This window comes from Strongylocentrotus purpuratus, unplaced genomic scaffold (assembly GCF_000002235.5).
Source record: "Strongylocentrotus purpuratus isolate Spur 01 unplaced genomic scaffold, Spur_5.0 spur5_scaffold_11, whole genome shotgun sequence".
Lineage (NCBI taxonomy): Eukaryota > Metazoa > Echinodermata > Echinoidea > Camarodonta > Strongylocentrotidae > Strongylocentrotus > Strongylocentrotus purpuratus.
In genome coordinates, this window is record NW_022145596.1 from 21,322,855 (window position 1) to 21,341,655 (window position 18,801).

The 18,801-nt window shown below is 39.0% G+C and overlaps 1 protein-coding gene across 1 annotated transcript in view; it reads right to left on the reverse strand.

The window, feature by feature from the left end:
* LOC115918503 overlaps positions 1-3,712 on the reverse strand; it is a 64,335-nt gene extending 60,623 nt beyond the window's left edge. Inside the window, exon 1 of the mRNA XM_030980886.1 lies at positions 3,518-3,712. Coding sequence (XP_030836746.1) covers positions 3,518-3,617 — 100 coding nt within the window. The 5' untranslated portion in view covers positions 3,618-3,712. The remainder of the gene's footprint in view (positions 1-3,517) is intronic.
* Between the last annotated feature and the right edge of the window lie 15,089 nt (positions 3,713-18,801).

The following is an 18,801-nucleotide window of genomic DNA, read 5'->3' on the forward strand; positions in this document are numbered from 1 at the left end:
TAGTTTATGATTAACCTATAGCCCACACGGTTCATTAGAGAAAAGAAACATATTCCGCCGAATATACCCTTCATATCATGCCTTTAGCTGGGTGGAATATTGTGTAAATTGAGCGGGAAACAAATACAGATGAAACGTGATAAAACACGCAAATAAAAATATTTGACATCTAGAAGGGGTACTTTAATAAGTACTGCGAAATTGCTATCGATACCCTTGGCGGTATACACTCGATCGTTCATTGACTTCTGATCGTCTGCTTGAGAAGGGGTGGTAATGTGCTCAAAATGTGCAAAATGAAGATACACCGGAAGGTTGTTATAGGGAAAATATTGTTACTCGTCTCTCCCCCTATCCATCGTTTTAAGTAAATTTAGGTGACTGAGAGGGCATATCGACTCTACGAATGCAAAACTCAGGTATTGGATAACTTTGGTAATCTCTCCGAAAAGTTGCGCCACTAGTTTCTCGGTATTGTGGCCCAATGTCCTTACAACTTCGTGACTCTTAATCTAAAATAGGATATTATACTCGAATAAGATGGTAACAACTAATATAATTTCAAAAGTAACTTTCATCAACAATCTGTAGGGTATTGAGTCGAACATTATATTCGACAATGATATCATGATAAACCGGCAGTACAAACTTGTACTGCGTGCTACATGCTATAGACAGGTAAATGAAAAGTGACACATATGAGGAAGAAAGGAGCGGTCCAAATTCTAATTAGTAATTGGCACCTTGTGGACGGCTATTATTTGTGACCAGGTATGTCGATTCAAGGCTGACGTACACCACACGGTTTTAAAATGATTTATTCACGATTACGGATGATTAATTCATAGAGCGATTGCCACTTCCACCTGAGACGACAAATATACGTAGAAACGATCGGCTCATTAATGGTTTGGTATATGAATATGAATTATAGATTAAGGAATTATACGCAAAGGAAACGGCTTTTCATTAAATCTTCTGTCCTCTCCTGAGGTGTTGATAACATTTATGAAAAAATTATGAACATTAATCGAAGACTGCATTCGTGGAAAGTCAAACAGGCGAAAGACTCATCTGTCGTTGATCTACCTTTGAATACCCTATTTTGTGTAAAATCATACATTCGGCATAATGGCAGTTTCCCTCGCAGTCCATTTTAAAGGCGAAATCTTAAACGAAATATTTTTCGCTCATATTAAAAGATGCTGGAATACATACTTAACGCACAGTGAGGAATCAGTTCCATGAGGCCCGGAAGTACTCTAAATATTGTTTACGAAGAAGAAAAAAACTGAGTCCCTAAATTTTTCTATTCGAAAATTGCATTTCTCTATTCGTTATAACCATCTCTCCAACCTGTTGAGCACTGAAATTATTCAATGACCTGACACAAATGGGTCAAATGAATATTAGCTTTCAGGATAACTAACCCCCCCCCCCCCCCCACCCACTCATTCATATACCCGTCCCTATCCGACCAATCCCTGTGTCACACATAATACACATGCAAAAGTAAAATCAATTTGCAATGGATTTCAAAACAACAATGTAGAGTTTGCATTTAATACGCGACAAAACGTGTATAATACAAAAGAAGATCTACAATATGAAGGGGGTCCATGGTGTCCTCTCTAACGAATATCAAAGACCAAGACCAGAACGACTTTACCCATATCTTCAAGCTGTGAGCCATTTGAGTTGTACGAGACACTCTTCCAAATTCATTGTCTGAAATTTGATATCTCAGGATGACTTAACAAAAACTACATGTTTTCATTCCATACTGATTTCACCTTCATCTGGATTTGTTGCGACAGTTTGGAAGACAAGAAATAATACAACAAAAAAAGGCGAACAGTCAAAGTGCGTCCTATTTTTTCTTCTTTATCCCGCCATTCCTCAGACGGCAGCATACCTGTCGTACACGCGTTTAATCTTGTCTGGTTCCCCGTGCCACGTGGCGAACTTGGCACGAATAATGGCAAAGTCTCGACATCGAAAATTTGTCCAAATTAAATCAGACGCGCCGGCCGATGAGATACATTGAGAGGTCTCCCCATTCCACAGCAGGTGGGGAAAAAAAATCGCCAAAATATTCAGAAAACTGATTTCTTTTACTGACAAAACTGGTAGACAGGTTCCCGTTGTGACCATAGGCCTAGTGCTTGGAAGATACGTACAACAGGAGATCGACCTCTTTTTCGTGAAAGTGTAACTTATGTATCGTTTTCCGACTGTTCCACCTTTCACCATGATCACTCACAATTTGCAATTTAGAGGCAGGTATACAATTATGAATGCTTGTTTCAGATATAAAGAGCCACGAGGGTTATTGTAGAGGGCTTGCATCGTAGGAAGGAGAGGGGTGTTGTGCTTTATGCTCATTGAATACTAGTAGTCCATTTTATAGGTCAAGACCAATCAGAAAAATCCAGGGGTATACTAAAAAGGAACCGGTCTTTACATGCCATATTGTGTCTTTCAAGTTATTATAGTATTAACATTATATAAGATTTCGACCAAGGTGTATACACATAATCCTGGAGAAGGTTAAAGACCTTTAAAAGTTGTAAGCAAGTTCTGTCCATCTATTTGGGGAGGTCTAAATATTACTAGACCATAAAGTCATAATTTCCTAAAGAAATCGAAACCAACTAATGGGCGTTATTTGTAACGAAGAAAAGAGGTCGAAGTGTAACCATATGTATGTAATTAGAGAATTTATAATACTTTGTATATACTTCAACATGAAATTATTGTTTTATTGTTTTATTTGCACGACTGCCCATTACTCAGAGTAGAACCAGATCAATGGAAACTCGCAGGGAGGAAGCTGTGAAATCCTCACCTACAAAAAGATCTCTTCGACAATCACGATTTACCAAGGCTGTTTGTGCACACCTTGAGTCGAGTACATGCAGAAGTATACCTGGAGTGAGTGCCTGGAGTGCCTCCCACTCCGGAAGTTCCAGATGCCTGTGTCTTCCTTGATCGAAAACACATGGCGAATGTTTGAAGGGAACATCTAATTCCATGACTTTCATGGTTGTCTTTGAGATGTTTCAGTTTGCCAAAGACTCTTTAGAAGTTGGCGGGAACGCCTTGCTAGATGGAAAGTGACATTTCGCTATACGCACATAGACTTGCTATGTCCCAGAACATAAGCCCTAATGCTGTTAATTGCCTGAGTGTTACAGTACTCATGTATTGAAGGTCACAAAGGGTAAAATCAAGACGCATGGGACAAGTACTGATTCAGGGAGTCGAAGCCACAACCTGGCATTTCATAGGAACCCCATTTACCCTTTATTTAATAAAGAGAGTAGATCTAATCGATCTGATCAAAAGTATGATCTAGTGAACATACTACCTCCTTGCAATCTTCTTTGTACAGAGTTGCGATTTTAGCCGGGGATTTTATAATTATACATATCTCAAGTTAAACGGCGATTAATTCCGACCAATTGGAGCTCTGTGTCCGACGGGGCCCTGGTTACTCAAATTGCATTCTACTTACGTTGGCAAATTCCACGTTCGTTCCTCTTCCATCCGTAGCAGCAGTCCCTCTTGAAGGCTCCATACGTGCAGATGCTGTTTCGTCCCCCCGATGGCCGCATGGCTGAAATGGCATTGTTCCGTGGTCTCGAGAAGAAAGCACCACCGTAACGAGGCGATGAGTGCACTGCGCTTCTGTGATGTCAGAAAGAGAAAAGATAAGGAAATGTTTGTCAAAATATAATGATAATCACAACGATAAAGATGGATTCGTAAACCTTATAAACATGGTAAACACAACAAAAACAATCTGTCGGAATCACACGACTTAATGTATCACACGACTTCATGTATAGCCAATACATTATTTGTGACAGTGACTCACAGTACAGGCTACAAGAAATACTTTTTATCATACAGAGGGTGAGATGGGCAATTCGGATCCAAGAGAACAAGGTTGTTGCTATTACACCCTTCAGAGGCCCTTATTTTATTATGAACCGTTTTTGTGTTTAGCGGCTAGAGGGGGTGCCCTACAACACGTTTGCTGAACGACGGAGATTGGTTGTGAGTGCGGGTCGTTAAGAAATCTGTTGCAGCCTCTAAGATGGCGTCACCATGGATAACCTCCATGTCAGGCAGCCGTTAGCGAGAGGGGGAAGCAGCTCGTTAGGCTTTAACGCAGGAGACCCCTCCCTACTCATTGATACCGATCGTACTCATTCACCATCCTCATCAGAGCCAAGATTTGTGGTATCAATCGAAATAGATGGCCAATCCGACCCAATTCACACACGAATCTGTCGTCATTCATCGTCATTATTTGGACCGTGTTTATACAGACAGGTTTTATGCCCCTTGGATGCTGTGCCTTTGCTACGAATATGTCGGATCCTAAGTCACTGGTCATAGGAATCCGAGATATCTTACATCGTATGGACAGCAAAGTGTCAGTTTAATTTTCTGTTAGTCACTGGTTTTAAACATCGGCGTAAACGCGGTATAAACCGTTTGGTCAGTGCATGGACCCTACTTCGTAGTAGGGTCCATGGTCAGTGAAAGGTAAATAAGATGAAGCTTGTTCCATTCTAGTTAAAGGTGTACATGTATGTACATTATTGGTTCTTACCATTCTCCTACCCCACCTCACCCTTCTCTTCCCTAATTCCTCTCCCATGTGTCCCTCACTCTTTAAAATGTCCATATTCCTATTTTTTTCTCTACAAAAATCATTCCAAATTCAAATCATCGGACTCTTCTCTCACACGATCAACTCAAAACCAGACGGCATTCCGCTGTCCATACGAACGACGTCCGTAATTCTGTTGGGGGGGGGGGCAATGGGGTCTTATAAAGTGACAAAAATATCTGTGTAGACACGACTACAGACTCGCAGGAATGTCTCCTCCGTGGCCCATTAGTCATGAGGCACGTAGCCTCTTGTCGATGCCCTCGCGCTGTTGGAGTCTCTAAATTCTGACGAGCGAAGCGAGTCAGAGAAACCGAGGCGCTTGCGCGGAGGGCCTCTTGACAAGTGATCTGAATTATATATTCATGAGACCCGATTTCCTACTGAATTATGCATGTCTAGACCGCAGCGATTGTGTGTGTGTACGTGTGTGTTCGGGATTGCCCAACTAGGCTAGTCTGCAAGCACAGACCCTAATTTGACACTTTAACAAAAAATCATTGTGCCTTGAGAGAAGCCTAGCCCAGCTATCTACTGGTACCTACTGGTTGTACCAATATAGGTCAGGAGCAGCTATAGTACGTGGCATATGGTAGTCTTATAGTGCACACTCTCTTTTACGACTGACCAGGGTTTGTGCTTGCAGACTACAACTAGGCGGCCAGTCTCGCTCTCACGGAAGGAATTCGCACAGAGCGGTAGATATTACGTCATAGTAGCTCTCTCTGATTGGATGACTTTCACCGAACTCTGCTGGGTCGGAATATTCGCCAAACAAAGTAAAACATAAGAAATTCAGATCACTTGTCAAGAGGCCCTCCGCGCAAGCGCCTCGGTTTCTCTGACTCGCTTCGCTCGTCAGAATTTAGAGACTCCAACAGCGCGAGGGCATCGACAAGAGGCTATGAGGCACGGTAACTGCCTGCCCAGCCTGCCTGTCTTGATCTTAGGGTGAATTTAGTGGTGCGCCTCTTGGGTGCAGGGGTGTTCCTCAGGGGTGTAAGGGTCACCCGTATCTTTACAACGTTGTCACTCATCTTTCACCGTTGTTCACCGAGAGCACGATTAACCCTTGTTTAACCATCATTAGTCAATGTCATTTTTTGTTACCCCCGGAGGCATTGCTTCTACTGTGCGTATCAAGAAAAATATACCTCAATTGTGGCAGATTTCTTTTTAAAAGTAATAACCTTTGTGACATTGGATTATATTTAATGTTAAAAATTAACTAATATTCTGTCTAACGATACCTTTTGTTGGACTTACTGATTCTTTGAGGTTAGTAAAGATCAAGTGACGGTGTGCTGTTCGAAAAATATACCAATATGCACCTTACACACCTAAACACTTGTTATATTTTTTTAATGGAATTAGCCCTAAATAACAGAATGAAATCAACTTTGTAGTGTTACAGCATGAAGAATCGAAGTTAAAACATTTCATTGGATAAAGCTATCGTTGGCACATGCATTATGTTGTTACAACCATATCGAAGGCTACCATAATAAACACCAACATCGGGGGCTGTAACAACTGAGCATAACATTCGAGAATGAAGTAGAGAACGTCCAACCTTTAAAAAATCACAATGTCCTGCAAACACGAGACGAAACAGAACATGCGTCAGTCATTAAAACTCGAATTTTTATATTTGGCCTCAAAATCACTGATAATAGCCTTGAAATTGCCTGAATTCTCCTAAATTCGTTCAAAACAGGATTTCGATAAGACAATATGGAAACTGAAGTCTGCTGTTCACGCAAAACGATTGTGGGCGTGATACTACGGAAACCAATGTATTTTTATGATCATCACATGTCTTTTATTACAGTAATGTGGTTTTTAACCGACTGTTTTTGCTGAAACGCACAATTTCATACATGGTTAGACTCATTACTAATCAATGCCATATGGATAATTTGAAACCATACACAAACAAAAGTACAAAGTACAGTTATACTTTAAAAAGAAAATCTATATTAGTATTATTATCAGCAGCGGCAGCATCACCATCATTCTTATAATCATGCATGGAGCGCGAATTGAGTATATAATTTTTGGATCTTTTTCATTCTTGAGGCGATATATATTGCATTTGTATACTCTTAAAATGCAAGGTGTAGTTATTGTTTACGGTATACCCTAGATAAATAAAATATTAGTATTTTCTCCTCACTAACCCCTTCCTCTCTCTATCTCTCTCTCTCTCTCTCTCTATCTCTATCTTTCTAACTCTGGCCGACTCTCTGTCGCTCTCTGTCTCTCTTCCCCTCTCCCTCTTTATCTTTCTTTCTCTTTCATGTTCTTTCCTCCTACTATTAACCGGGAAATGAACCGTGTATCATTGTTTACAGTTGCATCTTGTGAAGAATGAGGATGGTGGCTATTAGTGCAAATATCAGCCCACGACCTTCCCGTTTGAAATCATAATCATAAATATGCTTTCATTTCACATTAAACTCTTAATCGCATTAGGAAACGTGGAAACCATGGTAATGATAATATTTTCAATCCCATAAAAGACGTCCTTGCCTCGTCTTGTAGCTAGTGTTTTTTTTTATCGCCAATATATAACATTTCTCAAATCAAGGAGTAGCCGCAGCATTGTAATACACTTTTTACATATTTAAAACGCACACATTAAATTCTAGTTGCAAGATGTATTACATAATAATACACCAGTCTATCAACATGCAAATCGCAATAGGTTACCCATTAACAATAATTATTACGTTGTTGAGATTACTTATCAGCTTCGATTGGAACCCCTAGTGAAGTACATCAGGGGAAAATATGCAATAGCGATGCCGAATGAAAGGTTTATTCGTTTAATATCTGGTTCAGCTTATCCAATACAGTGTATCTGTTGCACTCTCTTTCAGTGAGTATCTTCACGGATTGTAATGGATGTATATACATGAGTTAAAGCATCTTCATGCAATATGATTCTTGTCAGGAAAGCTTTATCAAAGTTTAGAAGTTCATCGCGATTTTATGAACAGACGAATTTAGACATTGATGGATTCGCCGGGTCATAAAAAACGTCGCACTGTAATTCAGCCTTTAAATACGTAATCATACTTATGAAATATTGAGGATTTTTTTGTTTTCGATTCAGAAACTTCCAATCTCGCTGTTCTTTTAGTGTGATTCACGAATTTTCATTCGTAGGAGTTTCTCGATTTCAGGATCACAATTCCACAATTAAATCAAGCTTAAATCTAAATTGTTACAATAATGCAATCCTTGTGGCACAAGTATTTCCCTTTGATGTATAAAACTGGTTTATTCTGATTTAAAATTCTTTTACAAAGCAGATTCATAACAAAAATACTTTAACTTCTCAACATGTTAACAGAAACTTACTAAACCCACTGGGTAATTGTAGTGCTCTATGAAACATGAAATGAATTCCATCTCAAAGGGTACTCTTAAACTCTGCTTGATGCTTCGCTTTAAGATTGAGACATATTAGCTACATAGCTATTCCATCCACGCGATTCAATTTTTCTATCAAGAATAACAGATCGTAAATCTGAGTCGACTGTGATAATATGTAATCTGCTCGTGAAACGATCGCCGATTCGTTGGCGAGGAAATCAGAGGGCATATAAAAACCGTGCCCTCACGCGAAAGATACGGTGAACCTGTCGAACTATATTTCGCCAGGCGCACTTCAACCTAAATTGGAAAGGACGCGTTCTAACGCGACGAGTTTATCAGTACTATAAATCATGGAGAGACCAACAAGTCACCACACCAGGAAATCATAGCAATGATGGGATTTAAAGGTTCTGTTCAATATTTTCGGGTGAAAGATTAAAGGTCGAAAGTGGCTTAGATATATTTTCAAGTATTTTAAGAAATGCATTTGAAGATTGAAGATAAGAATTTTGATTTATTCTGAAGAAGATGCACTCTCTCTTTTCTCTGTTGTGTACGTTCGTCTGGTTAACGATCGTAGCAAATGTGAACACTATTTTCTACAATTTTCATGGTTTTAACATTTTCCTCTCCATGACACTCTAGTGACTGGACTAGCTTTAATAATACCATTGACCCATATCCAAGTTCAGCTAACGTGGTAATAAGCAAGTAAAAATATTGCTTTATTTGGAGGTTTCTGAACTTTATTTTGATGTGAATAAGATCACGTATCGTCTTTTTGATCTTTAAAATGTATCAATCATCAAAAACGTTCTGTTTCATACCAAGAAAATCAACAAGATTACAGCTCGGTTATTTATCGTGTACGAGTAAATGGGTAAATGCATTTATATAGTTTTTTTTTAAAGGATTAACAAAGACATTTGCATCGAATATATCAGCTCAAGAAAAATACAATGCTTGAGTATCCATTATAATGGAACTGTCTCATTAAACATGTTAAAGAAAGACAATGATCTTAGGTAGATGTCGAAGATGTCAGCGGTAAAAAAAAAAGCGAGCGGTGCTGGTTGTTACATAACTACCGGAGCAATACAATTAAGAGGATTCAAGGTATACTTTAAAAGGAGCGATAACCATACAAGTACATGATTAAGAAGAATTATTACATATTAAGAGTTACATTATGTATTATCAACAAATATTCGATAAGATAGATATAAGAGAATACGTGTTTTACATAGCAACAGTTCTCTTACATTAGTTTATGTTGTCAGAGGGTAACAGATACTTGACCTAACTTCCAATCTTTAATCCGATAGCGATGTCTTATCTTTCCTTATCCCAAATTATTTCCCTCTCTCTCTCTCTCTCTCTCTCTCTCTTAGTCATTATCTGTCACGAATAGATATTCAATTAAATCTGATTTTTCAATTAGAATCGGACCTGTCTTCCACGAATATTTATTGCAATGTTACCGGGATCGGTATGTCGGGGGTGATTTGGCCGATGTAAGAACGAATATTTAATTTCACTTGCCGTTACCGAATCAGAAATTGAAACCTGAATGAGGTTTCTTCACACAAGGAACTGAAAGTCACATTAACAAAGGAAGAATACCGTCATGCGAAAAGAAAACGTTTTGGTATGGCGATGTGAACGCGCGTGTGGAGAGACATCGCTTGTCCAAAAGTAGGCTGAACATGGCACGCGATCCGCAAACCATAAATTTCTTGGCAACATACCGGATGCCGGCTAATTAACCAGGGTCGCTGTGTGTCATCTTCCATTGATGACGACTACAACGCTCCTCCTATGTATGGCTAGCAGTTGCTGTCATTAAGGCTCAAGAAAGATTGATCCTTTTCGGAGTTCCATAATAAAAAAAACATCTATCTTTTACATGCGTTTAGTGGCATTGAGTTTTGATGGAAGTACAGTTGCCCATGTTTTTGTTGACCAATTAGAACATGAAATTCGGCATTCAATGTATCCATCCATATTAAACGAGTATTTAAATGGACGATAATGTGAATATCGTGCTTTGATTAGTTAACGAACGTATCAATGGAAAAACAATCGGTGTTTTTACCATCAAACTTCAAAATGATCAATATTTCTTCATTTCATCGCACTTTTATGACATCATTTGCATGGAACAAGATCGATGTCAACACCATCGAACTTTAAAATGAATCATGGTTGCTTCCTTACGCCGAAACTGACAATGACACCGAACGCACCCCATACGCTTCAAGCGTTCTTCGAGGCTTCGCAACAAAAGCAGAAATGTCCTTTTAATGACTGCATGCGTATGAAGATGAGGAATTGAAAAATAACTTCTCTGATTAATAAACCTGGGGGAAAGATCAGTTGAAGAGGCAGGACTGATCTATATCTGTAATGAATGGAAACAAAGACTGCTAAAGGCCTGTTTAGCAATTAACTTTTTTCTCTCCATCTCACTCACGGTATGCATTCACATTTCTTAAATATTCACAGCGTCTTCATGCATTTTTGAATGAAGGCGATCAAATTAGTTCACCAGATACATATGCATGACGGAGGGGAATTTTTCTCCAAGCCGTCTACATTGTGGTGATTTCTACAGTTACAAATTTAACTTTCGCATTGGAGGGGCGAATATGATTTAATAAAAGAGCTCCTTTTGTCCAAATTAACTTCCTTTTGCAGCCTGGGTGTATTTTGTGTCATATTTTGTCCAGATCATTTCTATTTCATTCATACGTTAACACTGTGAATACAATGAACCTTGGCCCTGTTTCACGAAACATGTTATCAACAAAAAGTTACAATCACTGTTATAAGCTACTGAAATAGTGACATTTGATTGGCTGAGAGGATATTTGTCACAGTATTTTAGCAGTTGGTATTGATAACAAGTTTTATGAAACAGGGCCCTGAAGTAGAAAGCATGTACTTTGCTCTCTCAATAACAGCTCAAATCTTTACAAGACGGAGATTCTGTAACCTCTTCCTCAAACATGCCAATGATCAGATTGAAAGAATGTAAATCGAATCTTCTCTGGATGTGAATATCTTCAAAGTGTTTTACAGAATGATATGTCCACCATGAACTAGATACGAACTAAGTTCATCGGAACGGAGTGAGAGGAATCGGCAGAGGCGTATTCAGAAAGAAATAATAAAAAGAGGGGTACGTATCTGGGCTGCCTTCTTCGAAAGACAATACTGGAATATTGTTGTCATTTCTGCAAATCCAATGTAACTGTCCGACATAATATACTCCTACTAAACCTTTCTTGTTCTTAGTTATTAGTTTTTAGTTTGGAAGTATACATCTATAGGCTTAACTGTGAGTGTGGAACATCCGTGGAGTATAATGTCACGTCTATTAAGATGCCCACTCCTAGATGACCAATGCTGCCTGGAAGACCTAGTGGCAGCCAATGAGAAGGCTCTTCAGTGCGCAAGAGCCTGAAGGAATATTTGAGCTCAGATAAGGAACACGAACGAAGATGGACACGAAAGAAGATAGGCCTGACGCAACCGTAGGGGCGTACCCCCTGCAAATTCCTTTGCTGTATATGCCACCGATGGATTCTTCGGAAAATTGGCAATAGAGGTAAATCGGATTCAGTCAGGAACATTACGGACATACCAATCGTATGACAGTCAGTGTATTCTTTGCCTTGATATATAACACGAATCCACTCAATCGCGGTGTCTTGTGTTATCGTTTGAAATCCAATTGGATTTGAATTATCCAGTAATAGTTGGTGGACGTGCCTTCGTTTGGTTTGATTGAGACATTGTTGGCTGACAATCTGGCATGCTGGATCTGCCTTTTCTAAAGTTTGGGCCATTATGTTAGAATAAAGCCTCATTGTTCAACTTGAGGAAGGGTTCCTCTGAAGTTCAAAAAAGGCTTTGGGAACATTTCGTTTCAAAGCTTTAGGAAAGCTTTGCGAACATTTTGTTTAAAGCTTGAGGAAGGCTCTGAAGATCAAATGTTTCAAAGCTGAAGAAAAACTTTGAGGGAAAGTTTCGGATATTATGGAAGGCTCGGATTGATATGGCTTCAAATTCTGCACAAACAAAAACACTTAAATTTATTAGATCTTATAATCAACCTTTAAGGACATGGTGGATTATAAATTGAGAAGAAGGGAAACGACAAATCCTCTTTTGCGACTCAATCAAATTTTCTAATTTCCTTTTATTGTTTCGATTTATACAAATTGTTCAGGTTACATCATCAATGATGCAACGCTTTTCCCGTCGACTACCAGTGAAACCGATAAGAAATGTTCGATCAAAAGCGAATCAATCTCAAAATACAATGGTCACTCATTACAGCAACATACAATTTCCTTCTGACCTTTTGACGTGCTATAGTGTGATGGAAAGCTTTGCTTCCCTTTGTCTTCTTTCCATTCCTTATATTATTACAAATGTTTTAAAATCCATCAACATGATTAGGCTTTTGTAATTACTATGGCAGAGGCGCATGAACGCGTGTGTTGTTAATAGCACGTACATAAAACAGAGAAAAGGCACGATTTTCTATCCGCGGGGGATTAGCATTCCCTCAAGTAATGAAAACATTGTATTCGAAAATGAATACCGTTACACCGTGAACCTTGGTCTTGTCAAAGAAACAAAATGAGAACGATACAGGAGGGCTAACTTCAAAACTCAGCTGAATTACAAGAAACCTTTGGACTATGTTCCGTTTTTCAACGACTCGCTCTAAATGGTGAGCTTTTTAACCAATTAACGCTGCCGTGTCTCAGCCTATGACTATTACTTGTTTCTTTCTTGGTGTACCTCAGGGTTCAGGAAGGGCGTGTGCTCCCTAAGGGGGGTAGAAATAACCCCCACGCCCATATATTCTACGCATTGCCACTTTGAGCGCAAAGGGCCTAGATATGCAGTCATCCCAAAGCATACATGCAATAAGCGAGTAATCACTACTGGCGACCCAAATATAATCTGATGTTTTCACCTCGTCCTAATATAGCACGCACCTCAGACGAATAACAGTGATGTTGTTATTATTAAAGTGGGTCATGCCCTATTGAGGTGATGTATGTTATAGAACATGGTGCTTTATTAGACAACTGCGAAGGTCCAAACTCACTCCAAAGATGTTGTGAAGTGAAACCTTTCTCCTGTAACAGCAAATGTCTTGAGTACGTTTCTTTTCTTTTTAATACAAACATGAACAAATAATCTCACAATTCTGCTCTGTCAGTCTTTCGTCTCGTTTCTCCGGCCTCTCATCTATCTGTTCACTGTATTTGATATGATATGGTAAGATATTCTCTCTCTCGCACTCTCTCTCTCTCTTAGTCTCCTCCTTTTTTCATCTTTTTTTTTTTGGGGGGGGGGGGCTTTATTTATTACAGGAAGGAAGGAAATCAAAATGCAAATGTACACAGCAACATACAAAACTACGTAGCTTATCAAACACGACATGCAGTTATTCTTAAAAAGCACAACCGGTAGAGCTTTCAGGCCCTGCATGAACGGTTATCTTTAAATCATTAAACCTGAGAGAGAGTCAACCGAAACAACACTCAACCATTCTTCCTGACTTTAGGACGAGACAAGAGAGCAAATGCATTAACTTTCAAGCTTGACCATTAAGGTAGAAATAGTACTCCGACACAATAAAGATAACAAACAAGAGCTCAAACAAGAATCTCTATTATCTAAAGTCTCTGGGAAAAGTACAATCCTATCCAAATTAATTCAGCGAGGCTTTTTTTAATTCCGGTCAAGAAGGCATATGGAGCTCTCACGCCGTGGGTTTTGCCAATGAAGACAGAAAAGTATAACTCCCGGTTAATTAATATGTTCATTATTCATATGAGTCATATGAGTGACTTTATCGGACCAAAAGAACTGAAATATTAAGGCGGTAAAGAATTCTAACCAGTAAAAATAACATTAACAAAATAGTCTAATTCTATGATATTTTAATACGTGATTAAAACAAGTTCTGATGCACATCATTCTCTTCGATGGTAGTACTCACTAGAGTGGAGATGTGCATACATAACATTGAATGACAAAAGTATTGCGATTTTAATTCAGCTTTTTCATAGATATCGACCACGCTAAAGGATTACCTTTCTTGCTAATGAAACGGTCAAAACCCGCTTATTTTCCCCAGGGACTGTTTTGATAAGCCTGTCATTTGTAAGGGATGAACTTGAAAAATAAAGGACAAAGTTGATGTGCATCACCAGCTGTATTTTTTTCTTGTATAAACAAAAAGTAATGTAGGCCAACATTGGGACACGTGGTAGAGAAAGAGAGACTGTGCAGGCCTATGTGCTTGTGTATACGAGTGAGAGAGATTATTAGGACAGTGTAATTGTAAATGTAGATGTAGAATTAAAGGTGTGGATAATAACGTATTTTTGTGGGGGAATCGTCACACATATCAGCTGTCCATTCTTGTAAACATGACGATCATGCAGTTAATGTTCTTCCAAGTATTATCGCAAAAGCTTTCATAATCATTTCACCATTGCAAACTGTGTTGCTTTTGATAAAAACGAACACTGACTTTTAATTTCGCATGAGCTCAAAAAATCAGTTAAACTCATTTAACACTCACTGACGTGACACAAGTATTAGGCATGTTGAGCTACCAATTTCGGGCTACTCTACAAGATCATCCTGCGGTCCCATTTTCAAAGAAATAACAATCGTGTTAGAAATGGAATTCAGATCAACACTCTCTTCCTGATTTAGCTTCTAAATATTGGTAAGAGTACTAAGAACTGGATTCGAGTGCATTGAACTCTTCTAGTCGGAATAAATTCCGAGTCAGCTTCAAATCATCGACAATCGAATTCAAGTCAGACGGATCACTACTATCCTGAGCTGATTTGGCTTTTCTTCTTCCAAGGAAACATGAAATCCCTTGAAATTTGTATTTTGTTATTAATCATTTGACAATTCAGATCCTCGGTCATAAGGATTTTACATGGTTGAATTTTTGTATCAAATACTATTGCATTTTCTTTCAAAATCGGATCGTAGTCGGACCGCGTACAGTGCGGTATTATAGGCTTCAGGTTGCCATCCAGTCATGTTTGTGGTTTCATGTTTGCTATTCGAAAGAGAACGGGAAAGGGTGGACAGGGCTTCTGATTAAGTCAGGTCCTGTTGCCACACCCTACAGGATAGGGATTTCCAAGGGCTTCACTTAGGAAAACCTCTACAGATTTAAGCGGTTTCCTGGATACCGTTCTTGTTGCGCGAGTCAGCGAGAATTCACACTCCCTTTTGTACACATTTTGGGAACTATTTGTGATTTATGATACTAGCTAGAGTCAACACTTCATCCGTTTGGGCATGATAGCGTATTGTGCCTTTGCAAAATGTAGCCTATATGTGTAGGTGGACAGTATATGCAAACTAGTAGTAATCCATTGAGCTGCAGTTCTTCTGCCCCCCCCCCCCCCGATATTAATTAAATAGGAATACACATCATGAGTGGGTATCCAAGAATCGGAAGATACACGAATAATGAAGATATGTATATACGGGAAAATAGAGGGCAATGGACAGTTGCAGACAAGATTCGAGATGAGTCTCAAAGACTGCATTCTTTAGGTTTTTAGTTTACTCATGAAATGGAATGGAAGAACATGTATCACTAAAATATGATGACATGAATAATAAAAGGTAGGTCATGCCTATTTGACCGAACTATCGAATCCATCAAAATCGTCACCATGGATACAATGCAGTGATACGCTTTAACCAATAAATCTTAGCTTCTCACTATTTTATGTTGTGCTTTCAGATTTTAAGCTATCTAAAATGTTTAAACTATCTCCTCGTAAATGCCAGATTTTATCTGACATGTGTCACCTCAACCCAAATATACATTTGAAATACTATTCCATCAGATGCAAAGATGTCCAAATTTTTTACGACACTGACGAATAGTCAAAACTATTTTTATTTTGTGGCACCTGATTCATGCTGTTCTGTTTCTTTACTCTGTGAACGATCCTCGGGATCGTTTGTTCATTGTTATTGCGAGAGTCACCCTGAAAATAGCAAGGTGGTTACGTATCAATCTCTGAAGTTCAAAGTAGGACCCGGAGTTCTCTTCGGGAAAGTTCCTTGAGGTGGTTGCCCTTCATCCAATTGGCCGGTACTAGAGGGTTATGATACGTCTTTTAGGTTTGTCTTTGCCTTAAAAACTACCCATGGCAAAATGAATGGAAATGGGAGCCATGTTGAAGGGCAAGGGCACTACACAATTGAAACGTAATAGTTTCACTGCAAGACTAAACAAAACTGTTTCCAAGACAAGTTCATGGAGTCCCGAGCACGCACATGGCCCAGTCGCACCGGTAGGACCGACACCAGGTCGACAGTAGACAGAACAGAAAAAGAGAATTATCCCGAATAGCCAAGGTTTTGTCTGTAATCGGCTGTGTCGGATACTTTTCCAGATGTGACTGGGGTTTTCAGAATTGATGTAGAGTCAAACTGAGCCACACATGTGTTAGCCCCGATAACACGTCACGAAGCTTTCGTGAGTTCAACCAGATCTCTACTTGTCACTGGTGGTGAACATGTGTGTCATGTGGGAGGTTGTTCCGACCCTCAAGAGGAAGCTTCACGCCAATCAAGCGTTCAAGTTGAACTTGAGAGACAAGGATCACCGAACAGTCAAGATAAGGGTCGCTACTGATTAATGGTAGCAGCGTGCGTGTGTGTGTGTATGTGTGCGTGCGCTGGTGCGTGTGTATGTGGGAGAGTTGGAAGGACAACACTCCCTTCCTTTGGCAGGTTAATGGACCGTTTAAAGTCATCTCTTGTCCTTGAATATTTGGTATATTATCTTAATCAGATCATTTCCGTCGTACTCATCAGAGTGGATCTACGGCTAAAGATCTGTATAAGCGTTTTGGCGGCTTCTTCAAATGCACCCCTTGCATTTAAATGGCATAAAATAAGCCAATTTTGAGCTCTGGTGTGGGAATCGAATTTTTAGAGAAATTGCTATGATTTATTCTGAATTTGTTTATCCAAAAGTAGTGTAGATTGATTGGGTGAACCAGTAAAATGAAGAAAAAAAACTCACAAAAACTTGCTGAAAATCATTGTCAATACAAACCAAAACTTTCATTTGCACATAGTTACATGTGTTAAGCACAGGTTGTCGGGCCTACTTACATTGGTTTCCTTATCTTGCTATGATCATTACTCAGCCCTTATATATATATTCTACCGAAATCGCTTGGCAAATGTCATTTATTTGTGAACCTGACCATTCAGTGTACGTTTTATTGGATTCTGTGAGAATTTATTTTCTATCATTACCAGAACACAGGCTTATCTTTAACCATGGACCTAGGTCCATGCTTTAACCTACATTTGTATTTAGGGAGTGGTCAAGTAAAGTTAGTTAAACCTTCTTTATATCAAAGATGGCAAATGACCACGTTCCACAACAGGTGTGATCACGTTTGGTCAAAGATGTTGCCTCATCTATTATTCTGTTCGGTGTTATCTACATCATTAAATGATCGTCCAAATGGGTTTAGACCTCATGATTATATGGCGTCGCAGTTTTTCCGTATCTCTTGGCCCGTTTCATAAAACTTGTTATCAATATTAACATTTAACAACATTTAACAAAATTAAATCTAATTTTCTATGCCATATTTGCTCTCAGCCAATCGAATGCCGCGATTTCAGTAGCGTATAACACTGTTATTGTAACTTGTTATTGATAACAAGTTGTATGAAACGGGGCCCTGACTTGCAATATCTTCTTTTTACAAGCCTACCGCAGCACCGAGATGTATAACCTGAAGAAAAAGGCCAAGCTTAAGACGGGGGCGACATACATGTAGATTAATTCAAAATAATCTGACTACTTGCCAAATATTAACAAGAAACAGCAACACCAAGAGAAAATTGTTTTCCTTATTTGTATTAGACGGAAGGAGACTAATTAGCGGCGTTTTGGTGGGAAGATTGCCAAATGGGGTGCTTCCATATTCCAAAAATGCATCTCCAAGTAAGATATCTATATCGAGAATACTGAGTTCTAATAACGCGCGATGAGGTATCGCAATGTTACAAACCGATTTATGTAGCTTTTGTTGTTGCCTATATGTAGCCCACACAGTCTTTCCTCAAACTTAGGAACTTCTCACAGCCAATCAGCATTTAGGATTAGGCATTAATGACTTCAATGTAAGGGGGAAAACGAGGTGATCTATCGAGGTTCCTTTGCATCTTGGCTCTGAATCCATTACGTGAGCAATTAGAGGCATCAGAAGTATAGTGTCCTTAAAACGACAAGGTCAAAGAGGGAACATGATTATCATGAGGAAGAGATAGAATAAATAATCACCATGCTTCCCTCGTCTTCCCGCACAATGATTCTGGCTCGTATTCAGAAATATCTCTTACCGATTTTAATCAAATTACTACTCGTAATTCAATTAATACATTTAGAACACATTTGGTCGTCGGGAGGCACATAGTCTCGATTTATGTGAATCATTTCGTTCATGCCTAAACTCACTATCCTTCGCAACTACTTCCTTCACAGCCGACCATTTTAAAAGTCATTAAACAATGAATCATTGAAAACAAGTTACAACTAAATAATTGATCACGAGACGTGCTTGTACAATAACAGAATTATATTTAGAATTCCTGAACGTTGGCTAAAGTCCTTTCAAAACAACACG